Source organism: Mustela nivalis, assembly GCF_964662115.1.
Source record: "Mustela nivalis genome assembly, chromosome: 17".
NCBI lineage: Eukaryota > Metazoa > Chordata > Mammalia > Carnivora > Mustelidae > Mustela > Mustela nivalis.
The window spans coordinates 28,118,728-28,135,078 of NC_139036.1; the positions used below are offsets into that span (position 1 = coordinate 28,118,728).

The following is a 16,351-nucleotide window of genomic DNA, read 5'->3' on the forward strand; positions in this document are numbered from 1 at the left end:
CTAAAGTAGGTTGGAGAGCAAATCATGAAGACAACATAAGGCAGGATGGGAATGACACCATGGAAATGATCTCATTAACCTGGGATCCGAAGATGGGCTTCAGAGAACCATACAGAACCGTAATCACTTTACAGCATTTTATGAAATTGCTTACATAATTTTATGTATGCAAACATACATTTTTGGGGGCAAGTTCAGAGCTTTCATCAGCTTCATCCAAAAGGTAAAGAACCTGCCATGCAAACAGACTTTCTGGAACAGCTCTCATTATAACTTGGTTGGTTACTGAGGGTTTCAGCAAGCAGATGAGACTTGAACCAAATCTTAGAAAATGTTGTGCAGAGAATAGCAGGGTGGGAGGCAGCCCTAAAAGAAGGGACTCCCAGAAAGCATCAGAGCAAGACTGTCACATCTAAACCATGGCCTTAAGTTACCTCACCTCTCTCCCTCAGCCTCAGTAAAATATAAATCTGTAAAATGGTGACGATTGCTGCTTCTCAGAGTTTTGTGAAAGACGATGAACCTTTTTTTTTTTTTTTTTTTTGGCTCACTCTGTATCCCCATACCTCAGTGCTGTGCTTGAGTCATATCATAGTGGATGCTAATCAGTATTTGAGGAATGTGTGAGTTAACTGAAATAATAAATGTGAGGGGGCTTTGCAAACCACAGAGCATTGCTTCAGCAAAAAAAATCTTTGTTGCTAAGTACGTATATTTTGTGCTTCTTGAACAGCCTGCACTAAGTGTTTTCTCTCCCTTGAAACTGACCCTTTCTCCCATAATGGGACTCAGAGGGCCAGCCCATCTGATCGAGACTCTCAGGGCCCACCCGATGAATGATAGCCGTGCCGACAATGCTGACACGATGTGCAGTTGCCTGAGTGCAGAGATGACCTCACTCTCCGAGGGCTTGGCCTCTTAACCCCAACCCTTGCTGACACACACACACCTGCAGCTCTCTCTCACTCCGGACCCAGAAGAGTCCAGGATCTCCTTTGCTGTCCTCATCCACGCTGGCCAGGGTAGAAGGCAAGGCCAAGGAAGAGGGCACCACAGAGTGTCTGTGCAGATTCCATCCAGCACGATAAGTCCTCTCTGGGACTTCTCAGGACAGTAGAGACAATCTCGTGCTCCTCTGATGGACACTGTATCCCCAGCCTCCTGCCCACACCACCTCAGCAGTGCCCCTGTGAAGAGAGAACAGAATATATCTTCCGTCAGTGTTTTTTCCCTCCTGTGTGCCATCCAACAGACAGGATGACATGTCAGCATTACCATGATACTCCAAAGAAGCTGGGCTGGTTGGAAGTGGAAAAGACTTTTTAGAGGTATTGGTTGAAGGTGATAAGAGCCCTCAACAAGTTAGGAAAGATGGAGGTGATTTCTCCCTATGACAGTTCTCCACTGGAAGGGAGGGAAAAGTAAAGTAAGACGAAGTCTGAGAAAAAGACAAACCATAAGAGACTCTTATCTCTAGGAAACGAACTGAGGGCTGCTGGAGGGGCGGGGGTGGGGGGAATGGGGTAACCGGATGATGGGCATCAAGGAGGGCATGTGACGTAACGAGCACTGGGTGTTCTTTCTATGCAACTGATGAATCACTAAACTCTACCTCTGAAACTAATAATACCCTGTATGTTAATGAACTGAATTTAAACAAAAAAGAGCAAAAACGAAAACAGTTCTCCACTACAGATGCAGCTAAGAGAAGTAGAGTGTAAAGCCACAGAATGAAGTCCAAACTAAGAATTAGGAGCCTGTGTTCAGGATCTGTCACTTCGAGACCTCAAGCATGCCGTCTAATCCCTTAGAGCTTCCAGCCCCTCTTCCATAATAATTGTTAACAATGTCAGGATTGGGGCTTCTGGGTGGCTCAGTTGTTAGGCGTCTGCCTTCAGCTCAGGTCATGATCCCAGGGTCCTGGGATCTGATCCTGGGGTCCTGGGATCAAGCCCCACATCAGGCTCTCTGCTCAGCTGGAAGCCTGCTTTTCCCTCTCATAGTCCCCTGCTTGTATTCTCTTGCTATCTCTGTCTCTGTCAAAGAAATAAATAAAAATAAAAAATAAATAAATAAACCAGTCTCAGGATTGTGATCGGCAATATTTATGATGATGCTTCCAGTGGTATAAAGTTGTACATATTTGCTGTTACTAACATGCACATGAGCACCCGCATTATGTGCTGGGGATTGATTGTATGTTCATCTAATCCAACTCTCACAACAACGCTGTAGGGTTGTACTGTTTTTTCCACTTTTATGGGTATGGAATCAGAGGCTCAGAAAGTTAAAGAACTTGCCCAGACCTACGCAGTTAATACATGTCGAGAACCTACATTTGAGTCCAGCTCTATTTCCATTCTCCACCAGCTCATGATTTCTTTTTCACATGTCTACTGTTGTTTTGTCCCTAAAATACCACATGCTCCCCTGGCCTTTACCATCTGTCGTAGATCAGGCCTGCCTTCTTACCTGCACCCTTCTTGTCATAGCATGTTGCTGGCTTATTTTGTTTTCTTCTTCCTCTTGGCTCCTGCTGTCTGCTCAGCTGCCCTGACCTCTAAGAACGGCGTGTACTAACACTGACTGAGCACCTTTTAGGGACAGGCACGCTGCTCTTGTGAAGTGACAGAAGGTAAGGGCATCTCCATTCTTGAGACAGACTCTGAGACATGTCTGTCCATAAGAAAGCTGTCACCATAGTCCTGCGGTTACAAGGTGGGGGAGTGCGCAGGTTTTATTACTAACTCCCTCATCTGCCGGTCATCAGATGCGCAATGACGCTGTAGCTCTTGATCTTGTCGGCTAAGAGTGGGACAGCACCAGGGGAGAACTCCGGCTCCTGGTGGGAACCTGGCTTAACCTTCCATTCCTTCGAGGCAGAGTTAATAGTTCTACTTCAGAGATGGAAAAAAGAGATTGAGGGACTTACCTAACATCACTTAGAGAGTGGGTCATATGTCATCAGTGACATATATCAGTATGTCACCAGTCCTTAGGGCCTGGGCACTTTTGATTATTGCTAATGCTCTCGGGGGTTGGCTCTGGGCTTGGTACTGCCAAGGCATGAATGCACAGTTCAGACCCTTGGAGGGCTGATGCTCAGAGCTCCTCACCCCCACCACTGGCTCCTGGCTCTCCAGATCCATCCTGACCCTGCTAATGAAGAGAGAAGGTAGTATCAGGCAGCTCCCCATTCCTGGGTCCCACCCAACAAGCCGATGCCCAGCAACCCAGTCCCAAGGTGGCCTCTCCTTGGGGAGATACATTTGTAGATGTTACCCATCCTCCTAGCACCAGGAACCTTCCCTGCAATTAGGCAAGAGATAAATCAAAGCCAAACTTGGCTGATGACATTCAGGAGCCAGTGGTGACCCTTGCCACACATATAAATCCCAGCGGGCTGGCCAAGGGCCTTTGTCTGGTCAGAAGAGTTCAGGATTATCTGGCCCTCTTTGCTGATGTATGGAGTCACCGGCTGTCGGAGTGTTTACTAACGGTTATCACCTCGATGCTTTGGCCATTATCAGAGGCAGGGCCGCCTGCCGGGGCTGGGGCTCGCACCCTCTCTATTACCACCTGTCATTGGCAGAGAGTGTGCGCTGACGCTGCCCAGTCCTGCCCGCCTGGGGAAGATAGTTTCTGACGGCTGATCAAAGAGGAGAAGCAAGGCCTGATAAAAAGTGTGTGTTGTGCGTACTTTTAACTTTAGGAAACATTGGCATTTGCATTTTTTCCCCATCTTCCTGGTGCTGGCAGGAACCAAGCCCAATAAATGCAGTAGATTCAGTTACCTAATCACTGGGAAAATGGTATGTGCTTAAAGCAACAGAGCATGACGATAATCTCCTTCCAAGAGAGAGTAGACGAACTAAGCTTTCACAGAAGACTTGCTGTATAATAGAGGAGAAGAATTTAAATTTAGACTTTGAAGTGATCTTGCACCTAAAATCTCATCTTGGCACCGAGCACAGCGCCATGTACGTCTTGGAACTGGAGCACGCCTTCAAGTTAAGGAACAATTTTTGCTGGAAATTCTATCACCCAGCTCCATTGCTGGCGTCCCCCAAATGGTGCCCCTCTTGTCGGTCTGTCCTTGGGCAGCTGGGGGACTGCATGCGGCAGAGTAGAGCGAGCTCCAGATTGAGACGTCAGGTGATGGGAGTTCTTGACCCAGGTCTGTCACAAACCTGCTGTTGGATCTGAGCCTCAGATGTAACATGAGGAGGTTGGGTACAGGTTAGAGGATGGAATGGGATGGAAAACTTTTTTGAAGTTTTAAGCTATGTACCACTTTTTTAAATGAACTGTTAGGGGAAGGCCTATTGCCTCAAAGAAAGAAAAGTAGAGGTGTGTTTGAGTTGAACCTGGCCAAGAGGTGATCTGCCCTTGACCTGTTTCTGAGGTCTTTTTCCTGAAAGTCTGCCCTGTCTGATCTCACGTCATGAGCTGCTGCCCTCAGCACGGGTTTCATGGTGGTGTCTCCTCCATCCAGCCTGGAGAAGAAAAGCCAAAATGGACCATGGTGGGGGTGGGGGTGGGGGTGAGGAGGGGGCGGCTAGTGGCGGGTAGACAGAGGAAGGGCCCGCTCTCTGAAAGCACACACTCAAGGCCGGATATCCCATGTGTGCCGCAGGTACCTTTGACCGGAGCGTGACCCTGCTAGAGGTGTGTGGGAGCTGGCCAGAGGGCTTTGGACTGCGGCACATGTCCTCCATGGAGCACACAGAGGAAGGCCTCCGGGAGCGGCTCGCCGATGCCATGGCCGAGTCGCCGAGCCGGGACGTGGTGGGATCCGGAACAGGTAAAGGTGGCCTCGCACTTCCAGCCTGACGGGGTCAGGACCAGCACATGTTGGCATAGACCTTCTCTGGCGGGAGAGGGTGTCCATTTGTTCTAACTGTGTGTTCCTTTGGTCAGCACTCTGACTAGCATCAGTTTGGAAGTCTCTGGTCTTGGGAGAGCCCTGTGTGAAGGAGTTCACGGGACCCAGTGACCCGTCGTACGTGGAATAACATGTACACAAATGCAGTGACAAATGCAACTGTGTTGTACATGTGGCTCCTGGAAGGACACCTACTCCAAGGGAAGGAACAACTGTGGAGTCCCTCAGTTCTCAGCAGTCCTAAGACATGGAGTGGGAAGGCAGCGCACCTTCCGTCATACTCTCATGCTCGAGGCTTTGTGGATTAGCAAGTAGCAGTGGGGCCTGCCTGCCTGGAGGGAGCAAGCGTGTAGCAAGGCTGGTTTGAGCCCCCAGGCTACTCTTTTCTTCTGCTGCCTTTGCCCTTGGGCTCTTGCCTGTGAGAGGGCTCGGCAGCCAGAGCCCAGGGCAGCTTCTCGAATCTGTAGAGCAGTCAGAAGATGTCCTTAGAAGATGGGTGAGCCCTGTGCCAGCAAGCAGCATACATGTGCACGTGCACGCACGCATGTGTCCATGCACACAGGCACACACACGTGCACAGCATGCAGTCAGGAAAGACCACGATGCTCCCATCGCCGCACAATTACAGCGCAGCCTACCGCTCCTTTTCTTCCGAAGCACCTCCTCATTCTCCATTCCTATGTGACTAATGCATTCTCTAGCCCAGCTTTTAGGCCCAAGAACGACTGCCCAGCAGGCCTCTTCCCCAGTTCCTGAGGTCAACAGGAACTTCCTACTGGGTCGAGCAGATCCTGGCCATGGGCCTTCCACTCTTGCTTGCCCAAGGCCTCTGAAGACTATTCTTTACTGTGAACATTATCGTCCCCACTGCACCGGCCTACCTGGGAAGAGGATCCCAGCGAGGAGAAACTTACAACCTGGGACAGGAATCAGGATCAGCAAGATTTAGAGAGGCAACCATTTTTAGCAGGGCTTGAAATGCCCGCCGTCATCACACGTCTGTCCCACTTCTGTGTGGATACTCCCCCTCCCCTAGATAGTCAGCAGTTAAGCTTTTCCCTCTCTTCCTCCCCTCCCTTCTTCACCTCCCATTCAGTCCTCCTGTTCTGTGCCAAGTGGAGGGAGACCCATCTTTCTCCTCTCCACCTCCACAGCATCAGCTCTGGGCCCGTCCACAGTGCTTGCGCCATACTAGGCAAATGGACAGAATGGATTCAAGGAGGGAAGAGAAGGAGTGTGCCTGGGGATAGAGAAGTGCCCTAGGCCGCAGGAGACAGCCATCTCTGAGGGCCAGCCCCCTTCCACACCCCCTTCTTCCCTGGAGAGAGAAGAGATGCAGACCTTGGAAGCAGCAGCCAGCCATGCCCCCTTCCCTCGTGCACACACATGCACAGACATGTGCACACCTTCATTCTCCCATCACCCAGCCCTCCCAACCATGGATGGTAGCCCACCGTGCCCCTGTTCTTTTCCCTGCATCTGCAGATGAGGCGGGCGCTGTCATTTACAGACACTCTGACCCTGTTTTCCTTGGAAGTTCAAAGAAGGGGGGAAGCTTTTCTCATTCCAAAAGTTCCCTCTAGCACCGCCTTTCCCCTGCACTCCTCGGTTCCCTGCCAGCCCCTGCTACATCCACCAGGGCCTGGTGTCACCAGACTCACTCCCCAGGAGCCACCCTTGCCGGGGCTCACACGGCTCATGGGCTGCTCTCCTCAGACAGTACTTGGAGCCCCTCTGCCAGCAAGCAGATTTAAAGGGGTGCCGGGTCCGGAGCTGGAGAACTTCAGCCTGGCGCAAACACTAACCTGAACAAACCTGGCAGCAGTTCATCTGCCAGACAGCTGAGGGATTCAGGAGTGTCTTTGTGGCCTTAAGCAGGTTTGTGAAATTAAAAAAGAAGAAGAAGAGATGAGAGAGGAAATTAAAACTGCATGACCCACAGGTCAGAAAATAAGAGATGCCCTTCTTGAGCAGAGGAATTTCATTTTCCTCCCCAAAATGTCACCAAAAGGGATTCATTTGGGGTTTTTTGACCATATTAAATGTATCAGTTTTTTAAAATCTGCCTCCATTTGAAGGGTCAGTCAGTAAAGCAGGTATTATGGAAATTAACTCGTTTCCCTCTGCCATTGCGGAGAATCAGTTGTCCCGTCGTGCAACTCCAGTTGAAGTGCCGGGCTTAGTGGTGCAGCCAAGGGCCTCAGAGGGGCAGCCCTGCACACCCAGGAATGGCCTGGGACAGGCAGTGCAACTTGGATGCGAATGTCATCAAGCCTCCCTTTGCCATAGCAGCCTGTCCATCTCTGCCTTCCCACCACTCTCCTCCTCTCCGTGGCTCACAGGACCTACACATAAGGTGACAGTAAGTGTTTGCTGGTGTCAGGTACTCCAAGGCACCCGAGATGATCAATCCTCAGTACCTGCCAGCAGGCACCTTGTGTAGTCTCTCAATCACGACCAATGGCCTCTTTAACAAGGTGTGAACAGAGCATGCGCTTGTGACCCCCCAACACTGAAGCCCATTTTAGAGCATTCGTCACGGTGATAACAGGCTACGCTAGTGACATGCTGGGAATTGTTTACCAACCGGCTTTCCAGAGGGAAGCGGGTAGGCCCTGCTTGGTAGCATTTGTACATTTCTGTAGTGTAAAAACTCGAGTTACGGCCAATGTCAGGCCATCAACAACATGGTGTCGTTTGGCTTGCTGAATTCCTGAAAATGTCGCTGTCAGCCAGCTTCAGCACCTCACCAGTAAGCTATACCATAGGCAATTTAGCTGTGCCCCAAAAGTAAAGCAAAACCTTTTTTTTTTCTTTCTCTCTTTAAGCCTTGCTATTCCAGGAGTGGTTTGGGAATCCGCAGCACCCTCTGTCCCTGGGAGTGGGTTAGAAATGCAGTCTCGGGCCCCACCCAGCCCCGCTGAGTCAACGCAAGCATCCTACTAAGGTCTCTATGTACATGTGACAAGGTCTGTCTTTAAACACAGTTCATCTAGGAGGCAGGTGTTAGTTCTGTCCTCCATGGGGGCTGCTGACCAGGTATTCTAACTAGATCACATGTGTGATTTGCAAATCTGCTCTAAAATAACTGGCTGAGTCGCTGTCTTGGAGTATTAACACACCCCTTGCCCTGTCAGCCTTTCATTGTCCCCGTTCAGCAAAACTCCAAATCAAGGTCAGTCCAGTTCTGCTCTGACACTTGGGTTGCTGAAGGAGAATCCCAAGCGGTTCAGTTTGGCACCTCTACAGATTTCTGGCATTGACTCTCCAGTGAGCCAGGGGAGGCCTTCTCTATTGTGCTAGTAGCCCCTCCTCCTGTTCTCAGTTTGTGCTCATTATTTCCCACAGAATCCAGCAACCGGCACCTAGAACAGTGTCTGGTGCATAGTAGGCCTGTGGTCACTGTTTGCTGAGTGAATGAATTCTGCATCCAGTCTAGAAGTGAGCAGTTCTGCCACAGTCCCTGTCTCCTGCTGTCGCTTCTGGCCTGATTTCCTTCTCTTAAGATTCCGCAGATCTCTAGTCCCGTAGGAGTTTATGTTTCCTTTTTTAATATTTTCCCTTCATTTTTTTTTTTTTAATATGGTGCATGTGCTCAGTCCATCATTTTGAAATCTCTTTTTCCTTCTGCATGGCTAGTATTTCAGACTTCCCCATTCTCAGGTCTCTTACCCCACCATCTTGTCTCTTACTCTCAGAGAGAAAATGGTGGTCATTATTCAAGAGATCTCTTGACTCCACGCACCCAGATCCTAGCCGTCTTCACAACAGCCTCCCATCCGCTCTTGACACAGAGGAGGCACAGTCCCAGCCTCCGTAGCCTGCCCAACCACAACAGCTATTTCCCCAAAGTCACCACCAGACCCTTGGCTTTGGCACCATGAGCCATGCCCCATGATCTCAAGGTGCTCTCCTGTGGCTCCTGTTCTGCCTCACTCTCCTGGTTTTCCTTCTGCATCTGGCTCCTTTTCTTCCCTTGCTTTTCTGGGTTTTCCTTCCCTTTCGGCCTGAGGTATATTTCTCAAAGCCCCGCCTTGGCCTTCTTCCCTCACCCTCAGTCAGTACAGGGCAATCTCCTCTGCTTCTGGGGCCTCCCTTACCTCCTCTAAACTAATTCCAAATAATCTCCAAGATGGCTCTCTCCAGAACTCCAGAACCACTCACCCGGGCACCTGCTGATACTTCCTCTCCCCCAACCCTGGTCTTGTCCGGGTCCACCCCATCTCACTGTGTACAAAGCCCTTCATGACCAGCTGCTGCCCTGTCTCCAGACTCCTCTCCCACTGCTGTTGCCAGCTCCAGCCAAGCTGAACTCCCCGGAGGGTCCCTGAGCCCACGTGCTCTCTCTGCCCGCCAGGCCCCCCACACATATTTCTCCTGCCCGGAATGCTGTCTCCCACAGCCCCTCCTCTCTCTCTCACCCCCCTCAAAACAACCTGACTAATTCCTGCTTAGCAGACATTCCTTTCAATATTGCCTTTTCTAGAAAAAATAGAATTTTTTAAATAAGCAAAACATGTACTTACTCCAGTTGTTTTGTGTCTAGATAGATAGAACCTAATACCAACAAATCTTCATAAACACCTGGATACATATTAAGTGTGTTTTCTCTTTAGACTTTAACTCTTTCCGTCTTCAGCTAAACCTTGTTCTTTCTTCTTTGCTCTCTCCCATGTCCAATGGCAAAAGTCCCAGGACTCATTCCCAAGCCCTGATAAGCTTGACATGTCTCTGTTGCAGGCAGCCTCCTTTTGCTGCTGTTGACTCTTAAGAGCTCACTAAGTCAGCTCTCAAGGTCAAGAGGAACTGTCTCTTCCCCCTGACTGTGACTTCCTGCAATCCCAGGAACACCGTTTCTCATTTATAATCATGGCACTAAAGGGAGAAAAGAGGCTTCATCTTTTTCTGTCTGCCATCTCTTCAAGTGAACTATTCTAGTCCAGAAACATTTACTTTAGGGGATCACCCTACAGGCTCAATCTTTGCCTCTTGCCTTCTGTCAGACATACACTTACTTCCTTAACCAACCAACCATACAAAACTTTCACAAAACAGTGTTATAAGCAGTGCATTCTAGTACTTTCTATTTTCTTACATTTTTAAAAGAATGTGGTCATGACTCACTAAATTTATTTCACAATACATCAGTGAATTTCAGCCTATAGTTTAAACCAATGCTCTAATTTATTTGCCCAAATCCCCTCAGTTTTCATGTATGTATATTAATTATTAGGATTATTTTCAATGAAATCTCTTCCAAGAATTTGTCAGAAAACTTTTCCTTCTTGAAAGGCTGTCTTTTTTCCTTTTTAACACAAAAAGCACATTTTGAACAACATGTACCATTTTTAAATGGTCATAGGAAGTTTTCAGTAAGTTAACAAATACCTGATAATCTGCAGAAGAAGAACGAAGAGCACTGCGTGTGTGTGTGTGTGTGCATGCACACACATGTATGTGCACTTGTGTGTGCGTGGCCTTGTGCCAATACTGTCTTCCATTTCAGGACTGCAGAAATCGATGTTAGTAATAAATGTCAGCTATTCTTATTGGAGTTGACCAGATGTGTTCCCCAAGGCAAGTAACCCAGTGTGTTGGTCCCTCTAGCCTCCCTCCAGGATTAGCTCTTCCAATGGGCCTTGGAACTCTCACTCAGCCCACTGCTGAGGGCTGTGGTCATTATCACGCTGAGGCTGCATTTCTGTAGAGGCCTTACTGGCCCTGTCCCATCTCAAGTTGCCACATGCTCAGGTGACAATCGTGGTAGTGAATTAATTCTCTTATTCCTTAGACACCTCTACTTTCTGGCAAGCGCTTTCATCCTAGCAATTTAGCCTATCACTTAGGTCCTTCCGTTTGCGTTACCGAATTGGGCCCTAGAATTTTGCTCCTTCTACAGTATGTCTGCAAAATGCTTTTCATGTCTTTTCTCAACGATCTCCTCAGTGGGCCTGCACCTTCTTCCATGTTCACAGTGGGCGGGCAGGCTCACTGTAGACACCTGCTGGTTTCTCCCCGCTGGGCTGGGCACTGTGGGGAAGTAGGCGTGGTTGTTACCCTCACAGAGATGAAAGCTCCAGAGGAGGCAGCAGTGCTGAGTGGTGTGTTTTCCTCTCTGGCTCCTTTCTCGGGCTGTCCACAGGGGCCTGCCTAGCAGGGCTGGACCAGGAGTCTGGATGGGTCTTTTTAGGATGTGAAGACAAAACTGCCAGTTGCCCAGTCACAGCTGCCATGGTTGCTGAGGGTGGGGAGAGAAGAGTAAGTCCCCAGAGACATAGGAGCCCCCAGACACAGAGCCCAGTGCCACGGCGGCCACGGCACTGCTGCTGAGGGTGGCGGGGAGGCAGCTGCTGCCTGCGAACTGGGGCGCGGCCTTGTTGGCATTGCCATCTGTGTCCCAGTTCGGTGTCAGATGGCCTGTTCCTCGCTAGTTTCCACTGGTGGGAAAGGTTGAATCTGACAGCCCTTTCCATTCCTAGTACCCAGCTACCGATGCTGGGAAGAATGTTGGTTTTTTTCTTCTCAGTGGCATTTGGAAGTCCTCATGAAGGAATGGGGGAACTCTTTGTGACCTTGGACAGGTTCCTTTCCCATTCTGGGTTCAGTTTCTTCTCCAGGACCGTGGGCGAGAGAAACCAGGCAACATGGAATCGTCTGCTCCCCGTGTGTGTTAGGTGCCGGGCACTGTGCTGCTGGACAGGACGCTCCATTATCTGTCTTCTCATTGGCTCCTCTCAATGATAATGGCCATCCCTGCCCAGTGGCTTCTATATTTCAGCCTCTAGGTTAGTAACAGAAATGTCCTTTCATCATCACAACAGTGCCAGGGAGATGTTCCCCTCTCTGACTCACAATGGAGGAAAGAGGAAAGATTTGAAGTCAGATCATAACAAAAAACACAGGATCAAAATGAGATATTGAGGAGGTACTGGAACCCAGGCTCTGTAAAACAGTGGGATTAGATGAGTTTTCATTGCTCTGGTATCAGAATAGTGTTTTCTTTAAGGGTCTGTCCCATGGACAATAGCAAAAGCATCTTCAGGGACAATCCTACTTATGTTGTCCTTGGTATTCAGACCAAACCTCTGTGCAGGTGCTTACTGGACAGAGGGGTGAAGGGACAGGTGCACTGAACCCAGGTGGTGGTTTCCAGTCCTGGCCAGGTGTGCCCACACCCATGCCTTTAGGTCTTCAGGCTTCTTGGGTTGGATCTCCCACACCTGTGGGTCCTATCTGTGACCCTTCATCTGGGACTTAATTCACACCTAGTGGTTCCCAACCAACCCTGCCCCCAGCTGCAGATGATTTCTCCCCCAGGTCAAGATAATGGGGGCCCTTTTGTGACCCATCAGCCAAGTGAGTGCTCACAAAGCTTATATTCTCCATGGGTAAGCGACATTGTACAAGGGCCTGCACTACTAGTTGTTTTTGTCATTGTTTGAAAAATGAAAATAAGCTTGTATGTGTGTATATAAATGATAAAATTGGTTCGTGAGAAAGATTTGTGAAATTGGGATCCACACAAAACAGAAGGAAAGTAATTTTTTTTATAAACTAGACTCAGGAAATGCAGAGAAAACAGGTCGAAGAGATACAGTATCTCTAAAGAAGTTTACATTGTATACCATCTAGTCACGTCATCCAAAGAGTGGGCGCTGAGGTTAAGAAGCCTGAGCTGCAACCTCACAAGAAGTGAAATGAGGCCCCGGGAGCTTTAAATAACGCCACTCTGCTCACACAGCCCAGGAATGCTGACAGCAGGATGAGAGAGAGAGAGAGAGCTAGGAGTTTCTCAAGATCCGGTCAGTCTCACCGGTCAGAGGGTGGTTCAGTGACTCCCACCCACTATTCAGAATGAGAAGGGATCCCCAGAAGAGGAATGGGGCTCTCACGTTCAGAGCCTGTTCCTATTTCCCTACTCACAACATGCCCAGGGCCCCCATGTTTCCACCTCGGCTGCTGCCATGAGATTTCAGGGCTCTTCCAGGCCCCCCTCACCCTCCTTGGCAACCTGCTCTCTCACTCACTTGTCCCCAGTAACCCCTTATTGGTATTCATCCTCACCACCACCTTCATGCAAACATGCTCCCATCAGAACCATCCTGTCGTCCGCAGCACGAGCCCTGCTCACCTGGCTCTGTGTTAGAGTCCCCTCTGCCCTCCCTCTCTGCCCGGTCACTTCTGTAGACCAAGTTCCAATCACATCCCCTCTGTGAAACCCTCCCTGACCTTGCCGCCAAATGCCCTTTCTCTCTCCTCAGAGCTTCTGAACTGCCAGCTCCCTGGACACTTGGCCCCAGATAAGTAGTGTCTGTTGCCTTGTCCTTTACCTAGCCGTGTCTGATTGCCTTCTACATGCCACAGCGGGGTGGTCCCTTCAGCCCCTCCCTCAGCCACACTGCCCATACTGCATGTCTTACCCTGATTCTGGTGCGTTGGACAGAGTCTCATTATTCCTCTTTGTTACCTCTAACCACCAGCCTTCTCATTGCCCACCATGCATTACTGGGACGAGAGCCAAGCTGAGCCCCAGTAATGTTTGTTGAATGACTGCATGGGTTTTTGTGGCTCCTGAGAAGTAAATGAAAGCCAGCCAGAGCAATGGGGAAAATGACCATGTTTAGGACACACTTGTTAGTTTCTGGCCCATTGTCAAATCTGATTCTAGATAGACCATTTCTCTCTCTCTCTCTTTTCCCTCCCTCTCCCTTTCCTACCCCCATCTCCCTCTCTCTCCATCTCTGTCTCTCTCGTAGTCCCCACTCTTCCCCTTTGCCCTCTCCCGTCTCTCTTCTTGTTTACCCCTCCCTCTCCCCTCTCTCTCCCTCTCCCTCTCTGTCTCCCAAGGCTGCTAGAAGTCCCAGGCCAGGGCAGAGCTATAATGGGAGCTTAGGACTGAGAAGCTCCTCTGTGCACTTTTCAGTTGCCCAGTCTGCTCTGAATTCTGTAACCAAAGCACCCTGATTCCTGTCAACAAGGAGGAAGTGCCAGTGTGACTTCATTGGTGAACCTTCAGAATCCCCTTTCCGGGTGTTGCCCCAACATGGAGGCAGGAGTTCCTGTGGGAAATTGAACAGGCTTGGACAAGAGGGTGGGGAAGGGCAGATGGACCCCCAGACGAGGGCCCTCCTCTGGAGACATTAACATAGGTAAATGGTTAACAAGAGGGAGTATTTCTCTCTGTTCTCCTCCTCTGCCAAAGAATTCACCTTTAACCATTGACCTTTCTGTGAGGTGTGAGATCTGAACAAAGTTGAACACAGTCATGGATGGTTAAATACCCATCTTTCCCTCTGAGCCTGCCTCGCGTCCTCCGAAGATGGCCTGTGGTGTATGGACTGGCCCCTAGGTTTGATGGCTGGTAATAGAGGAGAGACACATGACACACAGGAAATGAAAGTTGGAAATGACCCTCTGACCCTTCAGGAATCCAGAGCCTCACTATACCAAGAAGGCCAAGCCATGCCAGTGTGACTGAACATAGCAGAAGAAAGCATTTCCAAGTACCTCTGTCAGAATCAGCCACCTGACCACTGACGTTTGGTGATTTCTTCCTGCCCACTTCTCTTTGAACCCCACCCCTGCCCCCAGGCACCTGCAGGCCCACTGCATAAGCATAAATTTTTTAATTTGCTGGCAGAATCCCCCAGCACCAGGCTTCACAGAGCGCCCCCAACTCCCCCCACATGTTATTCAGTGAAGCCTGAGAGCTTCCTATTCCACGGCTCTGTGTGCTTAATTAAGTTTGGGGAAGATCAACATCCAGTTGCTACATTTGTGTCGGTTCCTTTTTTCACTCTGTGTCCTCCCTGTGCTCGTTCTGCCAGCATGTTTCCATAATCTCTGGGCCCCAGTCGGCCAGGACCAGCATGCCATCTCGACTTGGAGGGTGTGATAGTGCTGGCCTTAGAGGGGGTGGAGGGAGAAGCCCAGCAGGGTCCCGTGTCCATCTGGGCCTGGCTGGGTCCTCGGAAGGCTTGGAGATGCTTTGGCTTCACACTGGGTTTCCCCTCACGCCACGGAGAGCTGAGAATGAGCATCGGGTTCCTGCCTCTGAGCACGTCTCCATGATCCATGGATACAGGCACTCAGTAGGCAGCGCGGGGCAGGAGGAAGGGAGGGAAGGATTTCGGCGGTCGAGGCTGACAAGCATTAGGGCAGAGCCCGGATGTGCTGCACCGTGGAACAGACCACGAACAAGCCCCCTGCAGAGCTCTCCGTGGCCCAACTGGATTTTGATATCTACTTGCTTTGTTTTGAGCACTTGCTGCTCTCTTAAAGGTCCATGTTGTGATCCTCTTTAAAGAAATATTCTATTTTCAATACAGACACAGCCCTTGACGTAGCCGTAAAAAACACCACCCCTGAGAGACACGTGGCTGTGAAGTATGTTGGTATGTAACCTCCTGTCTTTGCCTACGTGCAAGGCTTCGTCCCGCTGCTCTGTTCGTCCCTCAAGAAGTTGCTCCCTTACCCCCCGCGGGTGCTCAGGCTCTCAGGAGCCTTGAAATGAGGGCAAGAGGTCAGCACAGACAGGAGGTACCTCCTGGCAGCGGACTGGTTTGGGATGGGCCGTAGTTGTTGTTCTTCACCCAACAAGAGTTTCTTTGAGACCCTCGTTCCCTGCCCCCCACTTTTAAGATGGAAGTCAAATTTTCGGATTCTGCTGTGCAGAGCAGAGAGGTCACTGGGCTCTAATGCACTTACCATTGACTGCCCCTCTTGTAGTGCGTCTATTAGTGAGTAATTTGATTTGTACCTATTCATTTGCAGTCCCTGCAGGAGCCTGGAGCTGGCCCCTAGTATAATTGGTGCTGTCTCTATTTTTACATCATTAGATTAGCCCCGACTCCTGGCCACTTGTTGTCTGCGCTTGTCTGTCCATTTATACAACCTAATGTAACACAAAATTCATTACTGATCACATTACTTTCAACTCTGAAGCCAGCCTTGTGATAAACATTTGGTTAACCCCTTCCTGCCCATGGGAGGGCTGACAGAACAAATGCACTTCCCCTCGCTGGGCAAATCAATATCTTAATACACCAAAGTGGAATTGCATTTCTAGATTTGTTATTCCTCCTGGAGGAGCAAATGGAAAGACTCATCTGAGCTAGCTGAATTGAATAATGAATAGAGCCCCGGCTCCAGCAGCCAGTCTGTGAACAGAGCACAAAGCAGAGGCGGCATCCTGCTCAGCTTTTTCCCCCGGACAGGCGGCTCCACAGCAGCTAATTGAGACCTGTGCTCTTCTCCCAGCGGTGGGGGGGGGGGGGCATGGGTTCCAGAACACAGGCTGCGACCCTGGCAGGGACAACGTGGACCTCGGCCCCACCTCTGTTCTCTTTGCTAGTCTTGGCCTCAGGCATCTGTGCTAAAGACTGGCTTAAGTTTCCTTAAAGCCTTCTTCATGGATGTGAAGGCACCAGACACATGGCCTTGGCACTGATGCCACCAAGAAGTTAA

General features: G+C 49.9%; 2 protein-coding genes across 15 annotated transcripts in view; one reads left to right on the top strand and one right to left on the bottom strand.

Annotated features, from left to right (window-relative positions):
* Positions 1–16,351, top strand: part of BCAS3 (BCAS3 microtubule associated cell migration factor) — a 584,337-nt gene that overhangs the window by 556,115 nt on the left and 11,871 nt on the right. For 7 of the 11 annotated variants that reach the window (XR_014304944.1, XM_082707499.1, XM_082707500.1 and 4 more), the window contains 2 exons: positions 4,637–4,804; positions 15,214–15,279. Coding sequence is in view for 10 of the 11 variants with exons in the window: in XM_082707499.1 (XP_082563625.1) it covers positions 4,637–4,804; positions 15,214–15,279 (234 nt within the window). In the remaining variant the exon portion in view is untranslated. The remainder of the gene's footprint in view (positions 1–4,636; positions 4,805–15,213; positions 15,280–16,351) is intronic. The other 4 variants (XM_082707501.1, XM_082707493.1, XM_082707492.1 and 1 more) reach the window with 1 other exon arrangement.
* The window catches only part of LOC309851810 (uncharacterized protein), a 48,318-nt gene that overhangs the window by 13,460 nt on the left and 18,507 nt on the right, over positions 1–16,351 (bottom strand). For all 4 annotated transcript variants that reach the window (XM_082707543.1, XM_082707544.1, XM_082707542.1 and 1 more), the window contains exons 2-3: positions 14,095–14,243; positions 950–1,187 (exon numbers count right to left, since the gene is read on the bottom strand). In XM_082707543.1, the coding sequence (XP_082563669.1) occupies positions 950–1,187; positions 14,095–14,152 (296 nt within the window). In that variant the 5' untranslated portion in view covers positions 14,153–14,243. The remainder of the gene's footprint in view (positions 1–949; positions 1,188–14,094; positions 14,244–16,351) is intronic.